Source organism: Marmota flaviventris, chromosome 9 (genome assembly GCF_047511675.1).
Source record: "Marmota flaviventris isolate mMarFla1 chromosome 9, mMarFla1.hap1, whole genome shotgun sequence".
Taxonomy (NCBI): Eukaryota; Metazoa; Chordata; class Mammalia; order Rodentia; family Sciuridae; genus Marmota; species Marmota flaviventris.
The window spans coordinates 2,528,807-2,555,273 of record NC_092506.1 but is presented as its reverse complement, the minus strand read 5'-3'; the positions used below and the strand labels follow the sequence as shown (position 1 = coordinate 2,555,273).

The following is a 26,467-nucleotide window of genomic DNA, read 5'->3' as shown; positions in this document are numbered from 1 at the left end:
GAAATAGAGATCTGGTCTGAAACAGTCCTGGCACTCTCTGCCACTCCTCCCACGGACTCTGGGCTTTGTGACCAGGGGAAGGCAGGAAGGATGCACAGAGGATGTGGCAGTCTCCTGGCACTTCCACCCCCTGGAAGGCTCGCTTCTGAGACCAGCTCTGAGCAATGCAGTTTCAGAACACTCCTGGGAGAGGGGCCTCGTGCCAGCCCTGCTGGGCTCCTGGGGGGGAGCTTCCCACCTAGCTGCCGCCACGCAGAGCAAGGACAGGTCTGAGCCCAGCTCAGGCTGCAGGCCAGTGACCTGAGCCCTGGTGGCTGTTTGAAGGGGAGTAAAGTAGTGGATATCTGCTCCACAGCTAGATCATAGGAACAGGTTTTTCAGTTTACTGTTTGAGTAGGGAACTGCTCAGGATCACAACAATTGAGTCTCTGTCCTTGCTTTGTGTCTGCTAGAATTGTTCTGCAAGAGGTGCATAAACCTTCCATGTTTAACCTGCTCTTCCCTGCACACTGGTTTAGCTTGACACAGTTTACGCTGTTAGTTGCCTTAACATTTATATTTAGGCCTCCCTCCATAAGTGGTGCCATCCGTCATCCACACTCATCATATCTGGACTTCACTGTTGACAATAATGTCCTCCCTGTTTTTTTTTTTTCCTGAACTTTATATTTGTATGTAGTTTCTTGGCATATTTTTGGCCATCCTTTTATTTTTCAATAGTCAATTATTGGTTGGGTTTGCTTAATTCTATTGAACGATTCATCTGTTTAAAATAAAAACCAGGGTGGGGTGTAGCTCAGTGGTAGAGCACTTGCCTAGCATGTGCAAGGCCCTGGATTTGATTCCCAGCTGCAAAACAGAAACAAACAAACCACGGATACTCCTGACATTCTCTGTCTTTTAACAGAGGAATTCGGGACATTTATATTTAGTGTACAATTGGATTCATTTGATCTGATTCTCTTCCTTTTCACACTTGAGGTGGTACCTGTTTGGTCCTCGCGCTCTTACGTTTCTTAGTCGATGGGCGCACTGCTGCTCCCTTGGTGTCTCGTGAGTCTGGACATCTAACTGCACTCTGAGCTCCACTGGTTCTCTACAGAACTGAACAAGCACTTATCTCAAGTCTGTTTCCACTCCATTGACTTTCCTGAGGCTTCCTTCCAGCGGAGGAGACCTCCTGTGTGGCTTCTTTCTCCCTGCACTTCACCTCTGTCACTCTGTGGGGAACAAAGCCATCTCCAGCACCACCGGACAGCCAGGCAGGCCAGAGGGTCTCTGTCCTGACGTGGAGGCACAAAGCTCAGCAGAGAACGTGTTGGCAAGCATGGGGTGCCTGCGAGGTGACTCTCCACTGGCAGGCAGCCTGGCTGCCCTGAGGTTCGTGGTCCCCTGGGTTCCATCATCCTCTGCTGGTCCTGGGTCCGAGCATCCTCAGCCCCCAGCCATGGGCTCAGGTCCCTTCCCTAGCTGTGCCTCGAAGTGGGACCATCTTGGAACAGGGCTGCAGATGTGCCTAGGTAAGATGAGGTGGTGGGGACCAGATTACCGGAACAGGGGGGCCCCCACCCAAGAGGGCTGGTGGCACCGAGGCACAAGGGATAGTGCCACACGAGCACAAGGGCCAAGGTCATGTACAAACCAAGGACCAACCAAGACTCGAGCAGCCACCAGCAAGGGGAGGGGTCTGACAGGCTCTCCCTCGTCCTTCGAAGGAGCCACACTGTTAATGCCCAGTCCTGGACTTCTGACCTGCTGGGGCAGCAAGTGGCACCAGGTTGTCACCCAGGCCAGGCCGGAGAGTGGACGAAATTCCTGCAGATGTCCAGAAATGCCTCTCCAGGAGGGGTCCCCACTGCGTTGGTGAGGGCGCGCTTGCTCCTGTGGGGGTGTGTGGCTTGCCACCTCCCCACACCACGGAACTCCTGCTCTGAGGACGGACTCGGGCATCTGGAGCATCCAGTCCGAGGACCAGCAGGTCAAAGATGCGTGTGTGGAAGGGACACTCTGAGCAGTGGGAAAGGCAGATGGAGCTGCCTGGAGCGCAGGCCCTGAGCCCCGAGTCACACCTGGGGCCTCTGCACACCGGAGCGGCCCCCGTCAGCCACCCTACAACTTGTGGCGGGGGAGCGTGGGCCCCAGGACGGGGAGCTGGCAGGCAGCCTCGCAGTGCTTAGGACATAGCCTCCCCTTCCCAGCAGGCGATTCCCGCCTCCAGCCGCCAACCAGGGGCACACTTTCAGGCCACTGCTGATGCCTCCTCACACCATGGAAGCCTCACCCCCCCATAGCTCCCTTAGGTGGGGTTGGAACGGAGAGGGGGGTCCCACCTGGAGCCCACTAAATTGCCCTGGTTAAGAATTTACGCAGGACTTTAAGTCCAGCAAAGCAGAGAGACTGGGGGGGGCAGCGCCTGGCTGTGGTGCCTTGTTCTGGACGGGTCCCTTCAGCAGAGGCCACAGTGCTGTGCCCAGATCCCTGCGTTTAGGGCTGCGCTGGGCGAGTCCGCGGCCCTCTCGCTGTTTACCGATGGCCGGGTGCCCTGCTCGTTCTGCAGATCTAGAGATTTTAATGACAGGCGGTGAATTTAGACAGTTTTTTTTTTTTTTTTTCCTTTCAGGAATGTTTTAAGGGATTGAGAGGAAATTGTGCACGGATTTTGCTGTTTTAAGAGCTAATATGTGAACAACTTCAGAAGCACGGTGTTGTTTTAGGGCTGCAGTTTACACAGTGAGGGGGACACACAGAGCAGCTTGTCCTGGGCTCTGGAGCCTGTCTCCTTGGGTTCACTCCCTGGGGAAGGGGCTGCCTTCCAGGGGAGCAGAGCTGAAAGGGAGCACCAAGTCTGACCCCAGCTCCCACCACATCCTGTGCAGGATGGCTGGGGAGGGACGTGACGCTGGGTGGCCAGCAGCAGGTGGGGTGGCAAGGGGCTAGGAGCAGCTCTGGGGTCCCTGGGGTGGGTCCCCCTGCACAGGGCTGCATTGTGACTCTTGGGGGCCACATAGCCCCTAAACTGCTCAGGAACGTCTCCCATGGTGGTCTGTGTCTATATTCAGTGGGGGACGTCTGCTCCTTGGGGACAAACACCTTTGAAGAGACAACCAGAGAGCCTTGCCTGCTAACTCTAGTGCAAAACTCCCCGCCAGAAACTGCAGGCCCGCAGGGCTTCATGACTCCCCCCAACACCCAAGGGAGAAACGCCAAGCTCCGGCAAGACGGCGGGCGGCCGACACCTCCCAGCTCACTCCGATGCACAGCCAAGGGCAGGATGGGCAAACGGAACAGATGCCACCCTGCGTGGCATGGGTCACGGTCCACAAGTCTCAGCAGGTCCGGGCGCCTCAGGACCAAGCGGGTCTCAGGGAGGGATACAGGGTTCCACTCTGAAATCAGTTGGTGTCGCTCGCTGGGTTCCCAAGCAAGAGGGGAGAGGAGGGCGGCCATCTCAGCAGGGCAGAGGCCGCTGACAGAGATCCAACAGCCGTTCTTGATGGCTCTCTGTTCCCAGCAAACTGGGAAGAAAGGGAATCTAGCCTGGTCAACAGCACCTGCAGAAGCCCTACAGCTAACGTCACTCCCACGGAAAGAGCAGTGCTCTGCCCCCCACGCCAGCAGCAGGAAGGGACATCTGCTCTCTCCTCACCGCCGAGAGCGGAGCGGGAGGCCTCGCCAGTGCTGTCAGGGAGAAACAAGAAATAAAAAGCATATGGATTGGAAAGGAAAAAATAAGATTAACTTTATTTGGGACAACATGATCGTCTCCATAGAAAATCCTAAAGAATCTACAAAAAACAAACAAAAACAAATGAACAGAAATCCCTCTAGAGCTAATTAGGTTAGCAAAGACACAGGACACAAGGTCAATATGAAAAAATCAGCTGTACTTCTACATCCCAGCAGCCAACAGTCCAAAAATGGGATGGAGAAAAGGCGTCACTTAAGCCGCTTCACAAGTACGAAGCACTTAGTGACATATCTAGCAAGTTCTGTGTAATGGGTCCCACAAGCTACACGGCATTCCAGGTATATGGTCGCATGTTCCCGGTCAGAAAACTCGGGGAACGCTGGAGCCCGTCTCCCCACCAGTGCAAGGCCGTCGGAATCCCAGCAGGGTTTCATTTTTTTCATGGAAACCGACGGCTGATTGCAAGATTTACATGAGCATGTGAAGCCTGGCAGGCATCACACTTCTGAAATGAGCAAACTTGGAGGATTAACAGGACCTGATTTCAAGGCTTAGCATAAAAGTCACAGTAATCAGGACAGTGCTTTGCTGGCAGGACAGATCACAAAGTCCAGAAATCGGACCCACACACACGGCCAACTGATTTTCATCAAAGGTGCCAAAGTAATTCCATGGAAAGAAGTTGCTGGGAAGACGGGGTAACCACATGCAGAAAGACTTGACCTCGATCCGTGCCTGTCACCGTACATAAGATCAGACTTGAAATGAATCGCAGATCTAAACAAGAAATGTGAAACTGTAGGGTTTTTACAGAAAACAGGAGAGAAGGCTTTGTAACCTTGGATTAGGCAACTATTTCTTAGAACACAAAAAAACATGAACCTTACAGGGGGAAAAAAAAAAAGCCTTGATGAATTGGACATCATCAAAATTAAAAACTGCTGCTCGTTTGAAAGATCCTGTTGGGAAAATGCAGAGATGGAGATTGGGAGGAAATATCCACAAACCGCAGATCTACAAAGACTCGCGTCGACACCGCGGCCCCGGCTCCCCCAGCTCAGGACCAGGAAGGCAGCACCCCGCGGTTGGGCTCTGAGTGCTTGGTGGACCCGTGAACGGCACGTGTGCCAGTTAGTCCCCGGGGTGCAGAGGGAGCCCCCACACGAGGGCCGAGACTCAAGACGCAGACAACACTCAGTGCTGGGGAGAGCGTAGCCGCCTCGGCGCCCGCTCGCAGGCCGCCGGCGAGGGCACGGCGCCCACAGCCTCTGCGCAGGCAGCTTGGCAGTTCGTCGGGACGGGAAGCGGCCTGGCCACAGGATCCAGCAGCCCCGCTCCCAGGCCCCGGCCCAGGAGGAATGAAGACATGATCACTCCAAGACCTGTGCGCACATCCTGCAGCCCTCGTCACGACAGCTGGACGGGACGGCTCAAGTGTCTGTCCGCCTGTGAACGGATAAACAAACTGTGGTACACTTTATCCTCTCCAAACAAAGGAAACAAACTACTGAACGCAGACCGTGACACGGAGGAGCCCCACACGAGCCGCCGTGCCAAGGGGTGGGAGCCAGGCTCGGGGTGCACGCGGCAGATTCCAACCTCATGACGCCGGAGAGGCGGCGGGCCGCGCCGCCGAGTTCCCTGGTGCTAGGCGCCCCCGGGCGACGGCACTGTCTCTCCCTGGGACCCAGGGGGCCGACAGCTGCATGCATTTGCCAGAACCCCTCGAACTCGACAGGTATCGAGGGGAGAATGGTCGACAGCCCCGAGCCCCAGACAGGAAGCAATTAGGAAATCTTAGACCCACCTAAGACACACACACACACGTGCCCCGGTTGTTTCTTAAAAGAAGTTGTTAAGAGTCGCTAAGTCGAAGATATGGGTTTTGGAGATTAAGAAAAAAAAAAAAACCAAAAGCAACCCCACGACCCGTCTCCCCCGGGTCCTTCCCAGAAGCTCCTGGCCTTCCCTGGACCGCCCTCGGGGCCACCAGGCTCATGGCCCCGGAGCCGCCTCCCTGCCTGTTCCTGGGGACCTGTGAGTGGTGTTGGCTGTGTCCCCCGGGCCCGTCCCAGCGGCCCTCTGAGGGGGTGGTGGCAGCTCAGCCCTGCCACTTCCTGCTGCCCCCGGCCCCCGGCTCAGCTGCTCAGGTGACTGCCCAGTCTTCACGCTGTCCAGCCCTCCTGCCATCCCCTTTAACCCACATGACCTGGGGAGGGACGCCAGGCCAGGGGCAGGCAGAGGCCGTGGCGTGGAAGGACTCCAGCCAGGGTACCGTGGCTTTCCCCCAGAAGACCAGCACCACCCGGCCAGGCCAGCAGGGTCCCTCCTGTGGGACTGAACCGCGACAGGAACCGCCTGGAGACAGTGAGGGCCCAGGGATGACAGGGTGGAGGCTCGGCCTCACTGCCGGAGTGACGTCCGCGCCCCAGCCTGATGTCCCTGGCCCTTGACATGCAACGCTCGTCAACTTCGACTCCAAGTCACCGTCGAGGACCCGGGAACAAGGCCACAGCCAGTCAGCCTGCCTGGGTGGGGGCTCCATGGCTCCAGCTCAGGGCTGTCCTCCCAGGGCCTGTCCGCCCCTCCCTGAGGTCCTAGCATCGAGCCCAGGGCCCTGGCCGAGGTGTGTCCCAGGGCTCTGGGGGCACCAGCCATGGGGGACCTGTGAGCGGCAGCTCAGCCCTGCCACTTCCCTGCTGCCCTCGGCGGCTCTCCAGGTGGCCTCCCCACCTCCCCGTGCCATTCCATCCAACCTACAGCCACCAGGGAGGGGCACTGGTGAGCGGGGGACACAGATGCTGGGTCCGGCTCCATGGGCTCAGGCTGGGGGGCAGGGGTCACAGGCAGGGCCAAAAGCCCCGACTCCACAGGGCCACCCACCCCAGGCGGCACAGGAAAGGGGTGGGCGAAGCTTCACAGGCACTGGGGTCCTACGCCCAGGGAAGGGCCACACAGCACACAGCTGCCCGTGTTCCATCCCAGCTACTCTCCCGGCTGCGCTGTGGGGAGCAGTTCCTGGAGACGCCCTGGACTTGGGCTGTTGCCAGTTCTCTTTGAGCTGGACCCACCTCGCCAAGACCCCAGTAAACAGCACTTAGCCTCCATCAGGCACCCAAGGCACCCAAGGGCATAGGCCAAACTGAGGCCCAAGATGCCCCCAGCAGGCCAGAGGGGAGGCGTGGGATTCCAGTGAAGGCCAGCCAAGGAGAGGTGCCCAGCCCAGTGCCCCTTGAGGCTGGGAAGCCTCCTTCCCGGCTTCCTCTCTCCCCCAGGCTCATGTGGCACAGCTGGACAGTGTGGCCTGCTGACAGAGGGCCACCACACTGTTGGGGACCCAGAGCTTCCAGACCAACACAGTCACCAGAATCTGCCCCCTGGGCCTGCTTCCTCAGAGGAAGTGCCGTGGCACTGACCCGGAGCCAGCCCGAGATGAAGAAACCAGGTCCTGCCCGGGCGCCCACACCTGTCACCAAACATCCTCTAAAGTGCTGTTTTTCCAACCCGAGCCGCTCAGGGGCGGGGGTGCGAGCGGGAGACAGGGCCCCTTTGTTCGCTGCCACCGTGTCCTTGCTTTGCCCCGGGATGGAGGCATCCCCCTCAGCAAGTCCATGTGAGCGTGCACACGTGCAGCTCCTGCCCAGCACCCCACGCACACGCCATCACGCGTGTGTGCGCCCAGGAGCACGGTGCAGGCTGCCCCAGGGCGCTGTCCCCAGCCTCCCCACCCCCACACCTCTGGACCCGCTCAGGAGACTCCCCTAGAGATCGAGAGCCCCAGAGGCGTCTCAGCAGCCATGGGGACATGTCCCTCAGGACACCCCGCTGCCCCTACAGGTCTAGAGAAGGGAGTGGAGCGGCCGCGGGAGCTTCCTTTGTCCGAAGTGTGCGAGCACAGCGAGCGAGCGGCAGCAGACGCGCCCACCCTCCCTGGGTTGCCATCTTGGTGCAGATCCGTTTCTCTGTTTGTTGTGTTTTCTTGAGAAACAAAATCTGGCAGAATCAGCAAAAGACCTTGGCCCACCTCCCTGGAAGAGCTGGATCTGAGGTGTGCGTCCTGCCTCCAGCTCCCCCAGGTCCAGGCTGCTGGACCTCAGAAGAGGGGTGCCAAACCCTGGTGGCGGATGCAGGGCCCCTGCTCCGGCACCAAAACCGGAGCTGGAAAGCAGCCTGGCCCCTCTTCCTCCTGCCCCCCCCCCCCCACTGCAGTATCTGGTCCTTCACATTCCCAGCGAGACCCCAGACACCTGCAGAGGACACCCTGCACCCCGTCCTTGTCACATTCTTAACCAGGTTTACACAGCAGCACTTACATCATTGTAATAATGTACAGAAATAAAACGACTCCAACTGCCGTCTTGGTTTGTTAAAAAATTCCTCTGTGGTCTTACCACCCCCCCAGAAACGCATTGTTTATTTAGCAATTAGTCTACTTTCTATTATTGATTCTCTTTTGAACTCTCATTTAAAAGTAAATATTTATCTTTTTTAAGCACCATCCAACTATCTATAAAAATCCACTGCTATCTCATATTTCTAGATTCACTGTTTTAAAAATCACTGGATAAAGGTCACTAGTTCTCTTTTTGTAATTAAAAAATTTTTTGACCGGCCTTCTGATTACAAGGAAAATAAGAAGCAAGGTCTGCTTTTCTCTCAATAATTTCATGCGTAAGGACATGGGGTCTACACAAAGAAAGCACCATGTGAACTGCTTAAAATATCAGGGTTGCACTCTGAGACCGACTCTCCAGAAATGACTCTCCTGTCAGCAGGCTTGGAACCTGGTACGAGGCAGACTGACGGGGACGGCTCGTTACCCGCAGTATGTGCAGTGGGGGGTCAGAGGACATGGATACAGACCACCAGCCAGAAAGAGAGGCCGCGGAGAACAGCAACCGAGGAAACGCGCAAGGTGAACCCTGGGACCAACAGCCCTCCTGGAGGTGCCCTGGGAACAGCCCACGCCACTGTGACAGCCACACATGATCATAAGGGACAGAGGCACAGAACAGGAGCGTCAGTCGTATCAATAAATACAAGGTGCTCAACTGACCCAACAGGGTAAGAATGTCTTAAGGACTCAAAAAAAGGAAGGCTCAGTAACGTCTCACATAAGAGACGCCTGAGACACTGACAGCAGAGGCTCACAGCGAAGGTAAGTGAAAATGGTGTGCCACGCTCACCCCGATTATTTAATAAAAAAGGGAAAAAGCCAGAGTGGCTGGGTCAATATCAGACAAAGCCGATTTCAGAGCAAAGAAAATTACCAGGGATAAAGAAGACAGCTTCATGATGACGAGCACGACAGTTCATCAGGGGCACAGGCGCCCCGAGTCCCGACTGCCCAGCAGGGAAGCCCTGAACTGCACAGAGCGGAACCCACCAGCGCTGGGAGAGTCGACAGAACAGTCCTCGTCGGGGCTGGGTACTCAGGCCCCTCACTCAGGGCTGCTGGGGCAGGACGAGGAAACCACGGGAGGGGCGGTGGGCACGGGCAGTCGAGGCACGCACGAGCCGACATTTACGGAACAGCCCTCCCGCAGCGGGACACACACACCGTCCTCCATGCCATAAACCAGGCCTTGATAGACTGCAGATATCCCAATCATAGTATTTCCTACAACTACGAATGTACGGAGGCCCGACCAGCCACCAAAAGGCCTTGAAACACACTTCTGAACAACCCCCGTTAGAGGGGACGGCCCCCGGCACTATGTGAGAGGGACCTCACTCCCACCTTCAGAGCAGCGCAGCAGCTCCCAGCAGGAGAGCAGAGTGAGAACTGGCAAAAATCAGCAGGGCCCAAACAGCCAAGAGGAGGAAAATTCAATGAACCCAGAAGATGCTTCTCAGACATCAGTGAACTTGCTGAAACTCCAGCTAAACTGATCATTATAAAAAGAAGAAGAAAAAGAGGTAAAAGTTCCCGATTCCAAGAAGCAGCAGCGACATGGCGACCAACGGTACTGCTGTTGGAAGGGTGATGATGTAGTACTACCAACCACCCATGCCCAGAGCACCACCTGGCTCACGGGAAGCAGTTCTTGCCAACGCACCACGTACCAAAGCTCACTCGAGACCAAACAGTAACCTGTGCCTAGCTGTTCACTAAGTGTAGACCCTAATTAGCCACCATCTCACGAAAACAAATAAACCCTGGGCCTGGGCACCCCGGGGGTGTTCCTCAACCTGACGGAGGACCTCTACAGAAACCTCCTGCCATGTCTCTCCAGATGGTGAGGGACCGAGGAGCTTCCTAAGAGTGGACATCACTCCCCCGTGCTGCTGAACACGGCTGGGTAGGCCAGCCACTGAAACTAGGCTAGAAATAAACACCACCCAGACGGGAAGAGGGGTAAAAGCATCTCCATCATCGTCTGCGGGAAGCAACAAGAACAGAATCCATGAACGTGGCAAAATTAGTTTGCTAGAACTAACGGTGAGTTTGGCATGGCCATGAGACACATGTGCCAAAATGAGCCACGGCTCTAAAAAAGAGAGAGAGAAGTGTCGCTGACACCGGGCAGCCCGCGCCTGTTGACGGCCCTGCGTGCAGCAGAGCTGGGTTTGCAGGCTCTGTGATGACACTACCCAACACGTAGGAAGAATGAGGCCCGTTCCTCTTAGCCAACGGCGTCAAAAAGAGGTGACACTGGGGGTCTGGCAAAAGGCTTTCAAGACCCAGACACCGAGAACTACCGAGCATCTCCAATGAGAAGAAGGAAGTGGAGGAGAATCGCAAGTGCCACGAGATGCAGGCGCCCACCAGGGTGGTCTTCAGGTCCAGTGTGATCCCAAGAAAACCACCCACTATCCTCCCCGAGGGTGCAAAGACTAGCCCACCACAGACCTGAAGCTAAGCACACAAATAAAACTACAGAAGAAAATCTTAGTGACAGATACTTCTTAAATGCGGCCTAAAAGCAAGAAAGATAATATTTAAAAGGAAGAACCACATTTGATAGCATAAAGTTGAAAATTTCTGTCTTAAGAACATGCTATTCAATAAACGAGAAGGCAGGCCATACGCTGGGGGACACCATAAATCTCAACCATGGACGAGAATATGTAAGAACACCTACGGCTCAATAGTAAGGCCAACAAACGGGTTTTAAAACAGGTGAAAGACGTAGAAAACACATCACCAGTCCCTTGGATGCCAATTAAGTTCATGAAAAGGTCCTCAACGTCATTCGTCACTGGGAAATGAAAACTCAAGACACAAAGAGCTTCCAGGGACCCTGTCAGATGGGCTAGCGCCGAGCCCACAGAGCGGCTGAGCACGCCTGCGTCTGCACGCCCTGCTCAGGGAGGCCAAGGGCGCGGCCACTCTGAAAACACAGGGTCAGTCTCGTAAATAGAAATACGCCCTCTGTGTTTTCCGGCCATTCTGTCCTTGTACATTTACCCACGGAGAAAGGACATGGGGGCCTCATACCAGCCACCCTCTTACGCAGGTGCCAGCCGTGGAACCCAGGGAGAAACAGTGATTCCTGAATTCCTGGGGTGAAGGGCACCTCTTCACGGACTCGGGAGCTCCTAAGTGGGCCCCACTCAAAGAAGTCACCCTGAGCCTGAGGTGGACAGAGCCCCGAGTCCAGGGGACTTTTCCAAGTTCAGTAGACACCGAGAGCAGCAACACAAAACCCCCAGACAGCGAGGGTGCCCTGGTGCCGTCCCTAAGCCCCAACTCCTGTAGCAGCTGCTGAGTCCGGGAAACTCGCTGTTGGCAAGACTGAGCAGGGACCGAGAAAGGACGGCCCTGGTCCCCACCCCCCAGGGCAGCAGCAGCTCCCCCGACCCTCCCCAGCTGGCCTGGAGAACCGTCAGGGAGAAGAGACACAGACCCAGCTAAAGAAATTTAAAATGAAATAAAGATGCCTGCCCTTCCCCCGGCCCCACCACCCTGCTCTGAATGCACGGATTATTCTCAGCACACGCTGCTCGGAGACTGACCAGATCACCGCCCCGCCAGGAGAAGGGCGGCCTGTGCCTCTCGGCACACACTTGACATTTTGTTCTCGTTCGGGCTTCCCGTGCCGACAGTTTCTGGATTAAATGTGCAAATGGAACGCGGCCCCACGGGGGTCTCGCTCCCCGCCGGCTGAGCGCCAGGGCTGTATGCCTGCGTGCACGTGTGCGTGCAGGCACGTGTAGGAGCCTGAACATGCTCACACACGTGAGCACATCCACATGGGGCCCGTGTACGTCCACGCGTGTGGCTGTCTGGGTGCACGTCTGTGGTCACCCTCCTCAGCGGGGGGTCCGCCCAGTTGCAGCCTGCCCTTCGCCACCTTTACCAGCTGCCCTTCTGCTCAAGCGCTTGTTTGCCACAAAGGATTTTTCTCTGCCCTGTGGTGACCAGGTCCACCTGAAGCCACAGCAGCCTCCACGAGGGGCTCCTGCCTCACAGCACCATCCAGAGCCAGGCACGCACCCTCCACGCAGCCAGCACCCTGCAGGACTACTGTTCGTGGCAGAGAGTGGCTTGGGGAAAAGACCAGGCCCCCAACTGCCACAGCCCCAAAGACACTCAAGGGCGAAATCCACCCCCACCCCCAGCCCAGGAGCTGACCGCCAGCTCCAGACACACTGGCTGGCCCCGGGCTCAAGAGCATCTCCCACCAGCTATGAAGAGGCCGCTGCGGCCCCTCCCCCAGCCCAGGGACCCCACTCGCCCCACCCGGCCTCCCTGGCCATGGCCGGCTTTGAGACTGGGGACAGAATCTAGTGGAAGGAGCGGCTGGGCCTGGCTCTGAGGGCAGCCTGGTGGAGCGGGGGCTCGGGGACCTAGGTGCTTGAGTGGCGGCCCCTCGACCCTGCAAGGCTGCACTGAGCCCCTTCCCCCTCCCACCACGAAGTCGCACAATGACATGCTTCAATGGCGCACAGCCAGGGCCTCTGGTTTTCCTTCTGTGTGACCTGGGGAGGCCAGGAACGTGATCGGAGCTCTTCTGAGCGTGGTGCCCCGGGGGACTACTCAGGCCCCTGCCTAGCCCCCTCCCCAGGCCCCTGTCCGCAGCACAGCACTCAGGCAACCCACTCCCCCCGGCGGACAGCTGGCAGGCCCCACCGTGCCGTGCCCCACAGCCACAGGGACCCGCTGGGCTCATCCTCTTATCCCCAACAACTCCCCCCGGCAGCCCCAGGCGCCCCACGGGAAAGCGGGTGCCAGGGCGGCCTGTGCAGCCCCCCGCTATGTTATGTCAGCTGTTACCCTGCGCTTGAAGCAAGGCTCTCCAGCTGGCCGGGTCAGATGTAAAAACAAGGACCTAACAAAACCCGCCCCCAGCCACTCGGAGCCCGAGACCCCCACCGAACATGGCACTTACTGACGGGGTTCTTTCCAGCCCTCAGGCAGAGCATAAAGGAAACACCTGTCCCCACGGCCGGCACACTCTAATCCCACTGAACCCGAATGGAGAGACCCGAGGGCCCGCAGCAGGCGGCCCCCACCCCAGGGCTGACTTTTGTCCTGGGCCTGAAGGAAGATGGTGGTGGGGGAGGCGGGAGAGGAAAAGAGCACCCAGCCTGGACGTGCCCAAGAGGTGACAGGAGTGGAGGCCACCCTCACAGCGACGCTCCTTGCTGTCAGACCCACTCAGCAAAGAACGAAGCCCCATGGGACCCCTCCACGTGGCCTGGGTGGCCAAGCGACCTCCACACCCTGCATGGCTGTCACCTCCAGAAGGGTCCTTTCTGCTGCCCTAGGAGCCCCTGAGCAGCAGGCGCCCTGTGCTGGCCCCACCAGAGCCTGCTCCCGGCCCCGGCCTGGCTCTGTCTCTCATTACCGACCTGGAGCCAGGTCATCATGATTTCTGAAGAGGGAAGGGGGTGGGTGGGGTGGGAGAGCTGCAGAATGTGAGACCACCCAGACACCTGGCGGCCTTGGAGGGGGCCTGCCTCACGCCTGCCGCACACATGCGCGCCACGTACACCAGGGGCGGGGGGGCGGGGGTGTGCACGGCATGTGGGTTCCCGGGTGCCTCTGGTCACGGGGTCCCTCCTGCCCCAGAGGTGACAGGATGATCAGCCCCCATGTCCTGCTCCCCGTACCTCAGGAGTGGTCCTTGTAGACTGGCTGGGGGACGGCACCGCCAAGAAGGCAGGTCTAGGAGACACTGGCAGAGCGTTGGCATCACCGCTCAACCCCAGGCTGTGGCTGCACAGGCCTCGAGCCCAGCACAGGCCTGGTGCCCCTGGGCCTGGAGAGGCCGTGCCAGCCGGGTTCACCCCAGGCCTCCCGCGCTGAGCCTCATAGATACTCTCCAAGATGAAGCTCTTCAGCAGGGGTTCCCCTTTACTCCACGTCCCCAGAATATCACCTGCTGTGTGACCTGGTCACAGGGCCAGGTCTTCCAGGAGGCTCGGCAAAGCAGGGGTGTGGGGAGACTGGGGGTAGGACCCTGAGCCTCTCTACCTGGCCCTCGGGGGTCTTTTTGGGGTCCACAAGTCATACCACCATGCCTGAGCCAGGGCCACTCTCCTTCCCTTCAGGGGATAGGCTGGGACACTCAGAGAGCAGTATGGCCCAGGGGTCCTGGTGGAAGGCCGTGGCCGTCCCCTGCGGTGCTGGATCCCACCTGGCCCACACGACACCTGCCCATCATGCGCTGAATGGACGTGGCCTACGTGACTGGACCCACACAGATAAGGCGAGGCCCACTGTGGGCCTCATGGAGGCTGCCCGTGTGGAGAATGGCTCTGTGAGCCCGGGGGTTCTGGTTACAGCTGGGCGCCTGTTTTCTCTGTTCTGTATGAAGAATGTCAGCTGTCCTCACGCAGCTGCCTCTAGGGCAGGGCACGGCCAATCCAGACCCTTACCCTCAGTCTGGGGACCAGGCTCCCAGCCAGGTGATACACCCTGTCCTGCCACCTCCCCCAGCTCCCGATCCCACAGAGGGGCCACCTGGTCCCCAGGCCACATCACCCTTCACAGCACAAGGGAGAGACCACGAAGGGGAGGCCAGGCTGCCCAGGCCAAGGCGCCCAAACCCCGCGGCAGCCAGAAGCAACGAGAAAGAGGTGGAACCACGTGCTGAGGAGGGACCCAGGCACGGGTGCAGGAGGCCACCATCCCTTCATCAGTGCCCTGGGCTAAGCAGGAAGGCCCTGTTTAGGACTCGGCCTTCGCCGGCTCCCAGTGACTCACAGGATGCCCCACAGGGGTGTGTTCACGGTTGGGAAAGTGGGCAGAATAAGGGTAGCTGGCCCAGCAGGGCAGAGCGCGTCTGGGACCAGCATGAGCTGCCCACTGTCACCCCGCGAAATCGGCAACAGCAGAGCACCCAGAGGGGAACAGTGGAACCCACCGTACAGACGGCAGGGTGGACGGCTCTCCGGCTCCAGCCCGTCGCCCTCGACTCTCAGGGGAGACAACTGTCCATAGTTCACATGCCAGTTTGAGTGTCACTATTTTGAAAGTGACACAGCTAATAGTTTAGAGGAGGGCTCAGCCAACTTCCCCTCGGATCCAGAAGGTGCACACTCGAGGAGCTGCAGGTCACAGGGTCCCTGTCCTGCGGTGGAAGCACAAGTCCTCCAGCGGTCGCGTTCACCGGTGCGCAGCCATGTGCTGATAAAACTTTATTGACTGGAACAGGCCACAGGATGTGGGCCGAGCTCAGAGACCCCTGGGAGAGGCGCCCAGGGTGGACCGTCTCGCCCGAGTTCACAGGTGGTTTTGCAGATGTGGCTTAAGACACAGCCATAGAGAAGAAGGGGGGCCTCTGGCCCAGAGTGACTGGTGTGCTGACAAAATGAGGACATCCGGGGCATCACACACACACACACACGAGGATGCCAGGTGAAGGGAGGAATGGAGGGCTAGACATCGCCAACAGATACCCCCCAGCAAGGGAGAGACCTGGGTCCCAGGGTCCCTCAGCCTCAGAGGAACTGGAATGGCTGCCACCCGGGTCTCGGGCTTTGGGCCTGCAGGCTGTGAGAGAGGAATGTCCACAGCTGAAGCTGCCCGTGGCCCTCTGTCACACAGCCTTAGCGGCCCCAATCCCCAGCACAAAGAAAACCCTACGGCCCCAGCGCAGCAGTCCTCCTGCAGGACCAGACACCAGAAGGGACACTTGCGCCTTCGAGCCCGCCTTAAACAGGCTGCAGCACATTCTGGCCAGGCCGATCCAGCTCTGCTTGGGGTTCCAGGCCAGCCCGAGAGGGAGCGTCCACCACACCCCGAGGCCCACTCACCAGGGAGCAGCCTCAGGCCCTGAGTTCACTGTGGCCAACCCAGCCTAGGGGATGTGTCCCCTGGAACAGGCCACGGGGGAGCGACAGGGGGTCTCAGGTGAGGGAGGAATTCCCTCTCCCAGAGTGACCCTAAATCTGAGCAAGTGGCAGCGGCCAGTGCCCGAGGGGCTATGCACAGAGCTGGAGCCTGTGTCCCCCTCAAAGCCCCGCTCTAGGGCTCCCTGCAGGCAGGACTGGAGTGCTGGCCTCCACGTAGGCAGCACTGTGCCGCGAGGTCCCCGGGGTGCAGGCCTGCATCCTGCCCTCCTGGCCCAGGTCCTGTTTGTACACAGAGCCCGGCTCACACCAGGCGCTTGATAAATATTTGCTGGCTGAATGGATGTAGGAGAGGACAAGCCGACCTGAGGAGAGGGGGCGGGGGGCACTTCTGAACCAGAAATCGGAGAGAGCCCCCGTGGTAGGGACCCTTGTGTGCCAGGAACAAAGAGACGCTCCAGATCCACAGAGGGGAGAGGATGTTTTCCTGGAGGACCTGGGAGACCAGGAGGAAGTGGTGGACGTCTCGGGGCAGAGTCAGGCAGGAAGGTGACACCAAGTGACAGTGAAGGATGGCGCTCGGTCAGCGGTGTAGGAGCTCCTGGGGCAGGGAGGTGCAGGCGCGCAGGGAATCAGGGCTTGGGGCTTGTTAATGGAAAACCCGAGCCACCCGCTGGTCCCCTGACCTTGGGCAGCAGTGACTCAACCTCTGAGAGTCCCCTCTCCCGCTGCAAACAAGGTTCTTCAGGGAGAGGATCAGAGTGTGCACACAGCACACTCGATACGTGGCAGGGACAGCAGGGGCTCTGCCGATGCCCTCCCGAGGGCCACCAGACGTGATATGAGAGCAGACAGCACAGCGCTCCCAGGCAGCCAGCGCGACGCCCGCGCTGCCCCACCAGGCTCCGGGGCAGGTAGTGGGCTTCACGTCAGCCGTGGGGTGGCGGAGCGGCGGCATCTGCAGGGTCATCCCGAGTGTGAAACGGGGGGCTGGGGCCTGAGAGGACCTGGGAACAGAGCCTGACCTTGTTCAGCAGGAAAGGGAGACCCACCGAGAGCCGCTGCAGGGCACGGCCCCACCCCCACCCCCCGTTCTGCTGCTGGGAAACTGAGGCCTGCACGGAAGGCCGGCCACGGGGAGGATGCAGCTGGTGGGAGGGGTGGTCACTGCAGCAGGACAAGGGAGCCTCCGCAGCAGGGAGGAAGAGTGACCTCATCCCCCAGGCCTCCAGCCGCCACTCACGGGTTTCCAACCACAGGCCCCTCAGGACAGTCCCCCGGCAGGCTGGCCACCGGAAGGCACAGACGTGAACCGTGTCACGCTTTCTGTAAGGAATCAGGACAAAGGCTGTCACAAAAGCCAGCCCTCACCTGGGCCGGGGCAGGTTCTCTCAGGGCCGAGAAAAGGAGTGTTCCTGGGGCCGAGGGAGAGCCCCCGGGGGGACCGGCCGGGCCCAGGCACACACGTGCTGCCACGTCCGCAGACACATGTGAGCACACAGCCTCCCCTGGACGGGAACCAGGTGGGGCCCGGCAACGCGCCTGTCCAAAGTCCCAGGCCGGACCTGGCCGGGTGAGACTCCTCCTAAGAGGGCTTTTCAGGCCCACCAAATATCCTGGTTCAGCGGAATGCTTAATCCCTCGGAGGCCGCCCTGGGGCTGCCTCGGCCCTCGCTGAGATAACAGCCTTCTGGCACCGTAACAGCCAGGCGCAGCAGGAGGAGGGAAAACACGGCTCGGGAAGAGCCTCGAAGGCTGTTCCACATCTCCCACTGCCGTCCCTGCAGGCTGGCCGGGCCCCCGTGGGGCCCGGGGCTGCGGTTTGGGCTGAGCTCGTAGTCACGCTGGGCCGGGCCCAGGGGCTGCAGAAACGCACGTGACGAGGGCGCCCCCTGGTGTCTGCATGGTCTGCTGAGACTGCCCCCCCACAACAGCTCCAGGCAGCTCCCGGCGCCCCACACGGGGTGCCCCGGCCCCGGGGACGGCAGCCCTCCCCACCCTCGAGACTCGGGGCGTCCTGACGTGTGCTCCGTGCTCGCCCACCTGGAGACTGCAAGCTGCAGTCTGCCCACCTGTAGGGCCCCAGCCAGGCTCCGCTCCTCACCCAGCACCCCGACCCTACAGAGCCTTTACCGTCTCACAGGCATGCCCCATAGGGCCCCACCGACCTCCCGCTCGGCCCAGTGCTAGGCCATGGCTGCCTCCTTCCTAATGTCCCCAAACCCCCTGTGGCTGTCACTCTGGCATGGGCCTCTGGACACAGTGAGCTCAACCCACCTGGAAGGGGCAACTCCCTAAGGCTGAAGTGGGGTGACATGGAGTGTAAACATGACCAGGCCACGTGGCAGGCAGGGGGCTGTCATTTTACAGATGGGGAAATTAAGGCCCAGGAACACATACCCCCCCGGGGTGTGCCGAGCAGGAAGCACCAGGCGGGCAGGCGGGGCCAGGGGTCTCTGGGAGTGGTGAGGGAGGGGTGAGCCCCAGGCAGAGCATCACACCCTGCCCTCTGAAGAAAGAGCAGGTGTCCTGGGAGAAGGCAGCCCCGTACGATGTCAGAGAGCCAGGTCCGGGCAGAGTGGTGCAAAGGCCCAGAGGCAGCAGAGAACAAGTGAGGGGCCAGGGACAGGAAGAGGGTGCCTGAACAATGGCACCTGGGGGTCCATGAGAGAAGCTGGAGTTTACCCCAGATGCCACGGGAGCTTCTAGAATGATCAGGTTGCTTTAGAAAGCCTCCCCAGTGGGAGTGTGGGGAGGGGGCCTAGGGACACAGCCAGGGTCACTGCTCCCACAGGACGGAAAAGAGCCACTGCTTGGATGGGGGCTACAGTGGGAGGGGGCTCTGCTGTGGGGAAGGGGAGCTGCTCCACTGGCACCTGCCCAGAGAGGGTGGGAGGTGTGGACCTCACAGGCCCAGTGCTCAGGGCTGCCAGCCTGGGGGCTCTGTGGACAGGCAAGTGCAGTTCCCAGAGCAGCCACCAGGTGGCATGCAGGCTCCACAGATGCTAGGGCCAGGTGGAAGGAGGCAGTGGCTCCTGGGCCCAAGTCACCCTGGGGGACCAAGGCAGACCACCCCAGATCCAAGGTCGCACAGGAGGGGCTGAATGCATCACACATGCATGCGCACACACGTGAACACGTCACTGGTTTAACACGACTACACGTGAAACACAACCATGTACACACACACATACACACACAGCTGATCACTCACAGGCACACACCACGTGGCAGGCAAGTGCACACTCATGAACAAGCTCGTGTACACAGGTGCACACAGCCTCCCACTGACACACATGCCCAGACACACACAGCTGTGCGTGAGCACACATGGCACATGCATACACGTGTGCACGCTGCCTCGCATGTGGCACATGGGCACACAGCGTGCTCACACGTGTACATTCACACACGCAGATGTGCACGTGCTCCTCTCCTGGGGAATCTTCCGCAGCCAGGCCCTTACAGCTGAGAACCGTGGGGAACCCTAGTCCCAGGCCCTCCAGGGCAAGTCCCAGGGCGGAGCACCGAAGACCCCGTCCCCGTGGAGGGACCCGCAGTGGCCAGGCCTGGTGCACATGCCCTGTGGCCGACACACCTCCCTGCACAGCGACCCCATGCTGTCCTGTGAAACACAGGCAGCAGCTCAGCCAGCGCTCGCGGACAGCTGGGTCCACGGGGGGTGAGGGATGCCAGGGTCCTGGGCAGGTGGCACGGGACACGGAAGTAGCCTACAGCGGGAAAGGAGAGACACAGCCTGACTGAGCCCTGTGAGAGGTCCCTGGGTCCTGCAAAAGCCCTCAGCAAAACTCTGACACCCAAGAGAGACGTGGGACAAGCCCAACCGTCACACCCCACCACACAGGACTGGGGCTGGGGGGCAGTAGGAAATGCCCGTCCCCCTGCCTGGTGGCTGGGTATTCCTCTGGATAAGCATGAAGTGACAGCAGGCCGCACACCCCACCCTTCCATGGTGCCCAGCAGGACTGGTGACAGCTGTACCTGCACAGGGGACTTCCATCCTAGAACCCAGGAATCGGGGGGGACCTGCTAGATCAGTGACTAAGCACAGCAGAGTCCCAGCCAGGAAACTGCCCGTCAGGGCTTGGTGCATGCCAAGAACATCCCATAAAACACGTCACAAGGGAGGACCCTTCAGTGACAGCAATCCCCAACTGCTCATTGCCACCCATGTTATCAGGAATAACCCACAGCCACCGTCCCAGACCCATGGCCCCCACCACACAGGCTCCCAGAGACACGCACCAGAGGTGCCGGGCTCCCCGACCTACTCACCAGGTGCCAAAGCTGGACCACTGGGTCGTGAGGTCACTGGGAGGAGAAGATGAGCTGGAAAGGCCTGCAGGAAAGGCCCTGCCCGCCCACTGGGAGCCAGGCCTCTGCCAGGCCCCGGGAGGCCAAGGAGGGAACCCCAGAGCGACTCTGCCTTGGAATCTGGTTTTTAACAAAGGTGCACCTCAAGTCAGGTGGGAGAGGCACTCTGGGATAGGAGCTGCTTTACTGGCGGCCAGGGGTCCCGCCTCACGAGAGTCCCAGTGGCCACGCGCCACATGGACATCAACTGCCCGCAGGAGCACTGTGAGCCCCGAGCAGGGGACGCTGACCCATAACTCAGAATCCGGAACCGCTAAAGCCCAGGCAGACCTGGCTGCCTAAAATCAAGATAGGCACCACCTCTGGGCTGTCCAGGGTGACTCAGGAGCCCAGCTGGACAGCCGCAGGGCCAGATGAGCCTGAGAGCTGGCCCGGCCAGCCCCAGGTAGCGGGCGATGGAAAGCCCATCCTGATCCTTGCTCCTTTCTGCAGCTGCGGGGACAGCCCACCGCGAGAGGGCAGGCGTAGCAGAGGTGCGGCCTCAGTCCTGAGAGGCCCTGCCATGGCCCCCAGGCGGCTTCCTCGGGGACTCTCTGTCCCCCGGACACAGCTGGTCCCTAGAGAGCACCACCTCAGCAGCCTCAGCACCACACCAGCCGTGGGTCCCCATAGAGCCTGGGCCCAGCAGAGAGGGGAGCCCAAGGGTGAGCGGCCCTCTCGGCCCTGGCTCCGGGCTCTTGAATCCAGGCCGGGGCAGGCCCCCTCCTCAGCTAGGGTCCCCCCAGGCCCCGTCCAGAGTTCATGGCCGGCTGGAGAGGAGGGAGTCCTCCTGTCCCACCGCAAGCACACGGGGCCTGCAGAGGTGGAGGGGCCAGACCCAGTGCTCAGGAGTTTGGTCCTCAGACTGCCTGAGCTCCTCTCTAGGGCGGGGGACAGGCCCACACAGGGATGAGATGCCCCAGCCCTTACCCATAGAGGACACGCACAGGCCTTGGTGCCAAGGCAGGCCGGGCTCCCAGCCCAGATGGCCCCCTCCAGCCCAGCACCAGGGGCACCAGGAGCAGCCTCCTCTTTCCCAGAGCCGACCCCCAGGGCCACTGAGCCATCCGGAGGCCCCAGGCCCCTACATACCATCCAGAAGAGCGTCCCCGTGGCCAGAGCGGCGTACTGCTCGATGGTGGACAGCACGCTGAAAATGAGGCAGACCAGGACGATGAGGAAGCTGTAAGAGAGGAGGGCGCAGGGTCAGCACCCACCAGCCCCCAGCGCCCACCCAGCAGCAGCAGCCAAGGCACCCCGGGTGAGATCCCAGAGCGCGGCCAGAGCCCAGCCGTCCATCAGCTGTGAGTGCACACAGGAAATGCCAGGCCGTCAGGTGGACACCCTAGACCTGCCCAACAGGGGAGGACCTCAAAATGCTGTGCCCAGCAAGCAGACCCCACGACCCCCATCACGGGCTCGTGTCCTGGACGGGCAGGTCCACAGGGCAGGGAGCGGCCCGGGGCACTGGTGGGCAAGAGGGCTCCCCTTCAGCATGACCGACGACGTTCTGGACTCGAAGGGCAGCGCTCCTCACCACGTGCCTTGGGCTGCAGCTCTGTCTCCAGACGCCGTTTCCCCAAACCCTTTCTGGTCAAGCTCCGCTGGCCCCACTGGCAGGACTCAGGGCCAGGCAGGGTGCCTGGTGGTCACAAGGAGCAGCAGGCCACCAGCTCGAGCTCATCAGAGGAAAAGGAAGCAGAGACTCGCCCAGGGCCAGCACCCAGGCTGCCCACGTGCCCTGTGACACACAGAACGCAGGCCACTTGTTCTGATCCGGTGGGAGCCACAAAGCTAAGGAGCCACCCCCTCCCACTAGTGAACCCCCAGGGTCCCTCTTCCACTGAGCTCAGTGTCCTTGTATGTCACCAGGCCAAGGTGGCCCCAGCCCTCCTCCTGCCTGGGGAGGGGCAGCCACTGAGATGTTCCAAGGGCTCTGAGGACTGCAAACACCTCTCGCGGGCTCTCGGGGGCGGGCAGAGGGTGGCTGCCCCCCGAGGTGCCGACCTTCTGCCCAGAACCCAGGAGCCCAGCCCCCCTCCCCGCCCTGAGCACCCACTGCCCCTGTGGCTTTCAGTCCACGGCAGCCAGGACGCCCAGCACCTCCTGCAGGCTCACCCTGCCGAATCTCCCCCCATCTCCCGTCTGCCCAACACGTGCCCTGACCCTCAGGGGTCACAAATGGGCTTCCAGGGTCACCCTTCCTGGCCTCTGCGGCCCCAAGCCCTCGGGACTGACCCACTGACCCTGTGGGCCATCTGTGGCACCTGCACAGCCACCTCCAGCCTGACCCCATCTCCATGCTGCCTGTCCCACCCAGCCAGCAAGTGGCCCTCTTGTCACCATGGTGGCCCTGCCCAGCGCAGCTCCCCCACCTTCGTTGCTAGTCTCAAGGGAGCCGGGTCAGCACCTCTGTGCCGGCTGCAGCCTACTGGGGGCCCACTTCAGGCTCCACAGGGAGGCTCCACTGCCCATGCAGAGGCCGGGCCATCCTCTGAGCCTCACTGCTGAGACCTGGTGCTGGTCCTCCACCCCGGCCTGTGGGTGTCCTGAGAGCTGGTGCCTAGACATGGCCTGGGGCACAGCAGTCCTCAGCCCCTGGTGTGCGCACCGGCACATGACCCCTGAGCACCTGGCTCTGCCTCTGCCCCTCCCATGGGACCCTGCCTCTGTCCCCACGGCTACCACCCTGTCTCTTGGCACATGACAGCCCCAGTTCAGCCCAGACCCCAAGGCCACCACCCAGACCCCAGTCCGACCACAGTCCCTCAGCCCCAGGACCCCTGCCCCTCCTCGGGCCTTGCCTCCCACCACCAGCCCCTCACAGGTGGGGGTTCCGGCTGCATCAGGTCTCAGGGTGCTGGCACACGTGGCCTCCCGACAGGGACTCTGCACCTCCACCTCCACACAGCTCAGCTCCAAGGACCCTCCCTGCCTAGCGCCATGGGGTGTCTGGTCCTCCCAGGCCCCTCCTGTGCTCCCCTGGGCCCAGGCAGCCCCCGCATGGCGACTTCCCCTGCCCTCTGCTGTCCCCCAGACCATGACCCGCACTGCAGCCAGGTCTCACGGAGCCCCCATGGGGGTGAACAAGGGCCAGCCCTTTCCTGGGCAAGCGTTGGCTCTCCGGGGCACCGGGCAAACCCTGGGTGGGCAGAGTGTCCGGCTGGGGCAGGTGCCGTTCCTGGCACAGGGAGCCTACTCTTCCCGCCATCCTGCCGGAGGTTGCCTCCCACTACACAAACCAAAGCTCCCCCCAGGCCTGCAGAGGGCCCTGCCTGAGCCCTGGCCTCCCAGGAGCACTGGAGCAGCTGCTCCTCTGGGCTTGTGCCACCCCGGCCCTGCAGGCCACTGTGCCCTGACTCACAGCTCCAGGGAAGTGGGACGGGCCCAGCAGCAGCCAGGAGCCAGCAGAGAAGGTGCTGCTGGGGGGCAGAAGGTGCTCAGCTGGCCTCTCCCCAGCCACCGGGCACCCAATAGGACACGGCACTCACCAGCTGCCCCTGCACGGCCATGCGGCCCTGGCAGCTCCCCGGCCGGGTTTCCCCTCCACATAAGTCAGAGCCCCCGTCACAGAGCTGTGGAGGGTGGTTGTCACCAGAGGTCCCCCTGGGGACTTGGTGCCAGGAACAGGCCCGCGGCCTCCCGAGGCTTTGACAGAGCCCTGAAGCTCCCGCAGTGTGAGCATGGGAAGACGCAGCAGAGCCCATCGGGGCCACCAGCCAGGACCCCCGACCAGCACCTGCCCACGCGTTGCCAACAGTGACATGCACCCAGGAGAGCCCAGCAGCCTGGGGTAATCAAGAGGCTATCTCAGGACGATGAGCGTCCCAGGGCTCCCAAGTCACAAGCTCAAGACAAACGGGTGACAAGCTGCATGGCTTGTCACAAACTTTTACTTTTCCGGCTGTCACGGTGACAGCATCCACTGCTGCTGCCCGGAGGCGGTGGCTGGAGGGAAGCAGCAAGGGCGCTGGCTGGGGTCGGGCGTGGCCGGGAGCCTGGGGAACAGGCCACAGGCACCAAGTGCCCCAGGGGACTTTGCAGCTGGGGGGCCCTCCTGTGCCCTCCGAGGCTGCTACAGCAGGGGCTGAGTGAGCCTCGCCCAGGAGGGTCCAGCAGGGAGGGCAGGACACCACACTGTGCACAATGGGAGGTAGGTGGGGCGTGAAGTGACCACAGGGTGGGGCCAGGGCTGGTGGGAGACGGCTCAGGCCAGGGGGAGGAGGTGAGCGGGACCGGGCCTGGCTCCAGGATGCCCTGCCTCGTGGCCCGCCGAGGAGCCCAGGGTTCAGAATGCGGTGCTAATCTGTCCCCACGTGCTGGGCTGCGTTTCAACCTCACCATATCCTGAAGGCTAAACAGTTCTTCAAATATTTGAATACACTGTGCTGGCCTGAGAAGAATTATATAACACAGTTTATTCTTTATCGACTCCAGATAAAACACATTTTATCTTATTTACCCCTTTATCTGTTCCTGTCCTGGGCGGAGTGGGGAGTCTCAGGGAGGCCTGGCCAGGGTTCCTGCCCTTGGTGAGCTCACAGGACCCAGGGCCCACCTGCACCCCTGCCTCTGGGGGCGGCCACACCCCTCTGCCCCCTGTTCTGCATCCTGGAGCTCCCAGGTCAGGCTGTCTCAGGACACCCCCCAAGGGCTGGGAGACTGAGGCCCAGGGAAAGGAAGACACTGGCCCATGTTCTGGACTGGGGCTGCCCGCACCTGCACGCTGCCCGGCCCAGCTCCCAGCAGGTGCAGCGCTGTGGAGGGAGCAATGGTTCCCAGGACAATGCCCCACTGTTCCCCTCGCGCTACATTGACCTGAGCAGCTGTGACCGCAGCGCCAGCCCTGAGGGACGTCAGTGTGTTATCGGACATCACTTCAATATCTCCACAGCCAGGTGCCCTGGGAACACAGGAGAATGCGGGCGTCCTGCCAGGGCCTTGTAGAGGCCACAGTGGGAGGCACGTGGAGGGCGGGGGCCAGCTCCAGGGGCTGCGGACAGGCAGGGCCTATAGCCACCCGGAGACCCTCCACCACGTCCCATGTTCTGGGCCCTGCCTGGCCCCTCCTCATAGGCTCAGCCAACTCAGGTGACCAGCCCAGTGAATCTAGCAGGTCCTGTCCAGGAGAGGCAGGGGCTGGGCCTGGACCCCAGGGCTGCCAGGCCCACTCTGGAGCACATCTCACCCACAGTGCCTGCTGGACTCGCTGCCCGCCAACCTACCCCATCTCCCCTGGACCCCACCAGCTGCTGGCAGCTGGCCATCAGGTAGCCCTGAGCGGGGGTTCCAGGTGAGAACAGTCTTGGGGCGCTCCAGAGGACCCGGCTGCCAGGTTCACGTATCTGATCCACCCAATATGGGAAAACGATGTGAGTGCTTTAAAGTTCGGTTAATCCAGGCAAGGGGTCACGCCCAAAGGACAAGGGGACACTGCGGGATCCTCTCTCGGGAGGCCCCGGAGTGCAGAGAGACAAAGCAGTGGGGTGCAGGGACCGGAGGCTGGAGGGTTAGAGTTGGCAGGGACTGAGTTCCAGGCTGGGGTGGTGCCGGCTGCACACCAGGATGAGGCCGCCCAGCGCCCGAGCTGTGCGCTCGCCATGTCGAGATGGGGAGTCCGCCTTGTGTGTTTCACCGCCATTAAAGAACACGTCCTGAAAGCAGAGCTGAACGCGAGGCGCTGCCCTGCAGCAGGGCAGCTGAAGTGTCTGCAGTGGACAGTGGCGGCTGGAACCAAGCAAGGTCCCAGGCCCCTGCTGGGAAGGGCACTTCGCCAGGCAGACGAGGGCGATGGGCTTGCGAAGCTGGGCTAAAGCCAAAGACAGAGCAGGGCTCTGAGCGGACCACCTCCACGCCAGCGTCGAGCTTTAAGCCCGAGCTGCAGCTACGGCCTGTGTGCGTTTTTAAACAAAAGTCACTCTGGATGGTGCCAAATGTCCCCCAACAAAGGCGGCCCAGGAAGGGGAGGCTGGGCTGAGGGAGCTGCAGGTGCACCTGGCTTGCTGCCCAAACATCCTCGTCTCCCCTGGACCCCAGGGTAGGTGAGCTCAGGCCCACGGATGGACCCCACGATGCTGGACTCCCAGAGGAGCCAGGGCTGTCCATGGAGGGAATGAGCACATCAGAAGACTTGGAACAGCTGCCCACTGGGCTGTAGGGCAG

General features: G+C 60.8%; 1 protein-coding gene across 3 annotated transcripts in view; it reads right to left on the bottom strand.

The window, feature by feature from the left end:
- Kcnq1 (potassium voltage-gated channel subfamily Q member 1) overlaps nucleotides 1-26,467 on the bottom strand; it is a 286,879-nt gene that overhangs the window by 211,828 nt on the left and 48,584 nt on the right. For all 3 annotated transcript variants that reach the window (XM_027944516.3, XM_071615956.1, XM_071615957.1), the window contains exon 2: nucleotides 21,398-21,488. In XM_027944516.3, the coding sequence (XP_027800317.1) occupies nucleotides 21,398-21,488 (91 nt within the window). The remainder of the gene's footprint in view (nucleotides 1-21,397; nucleotides 21,489-26,467) is intronic.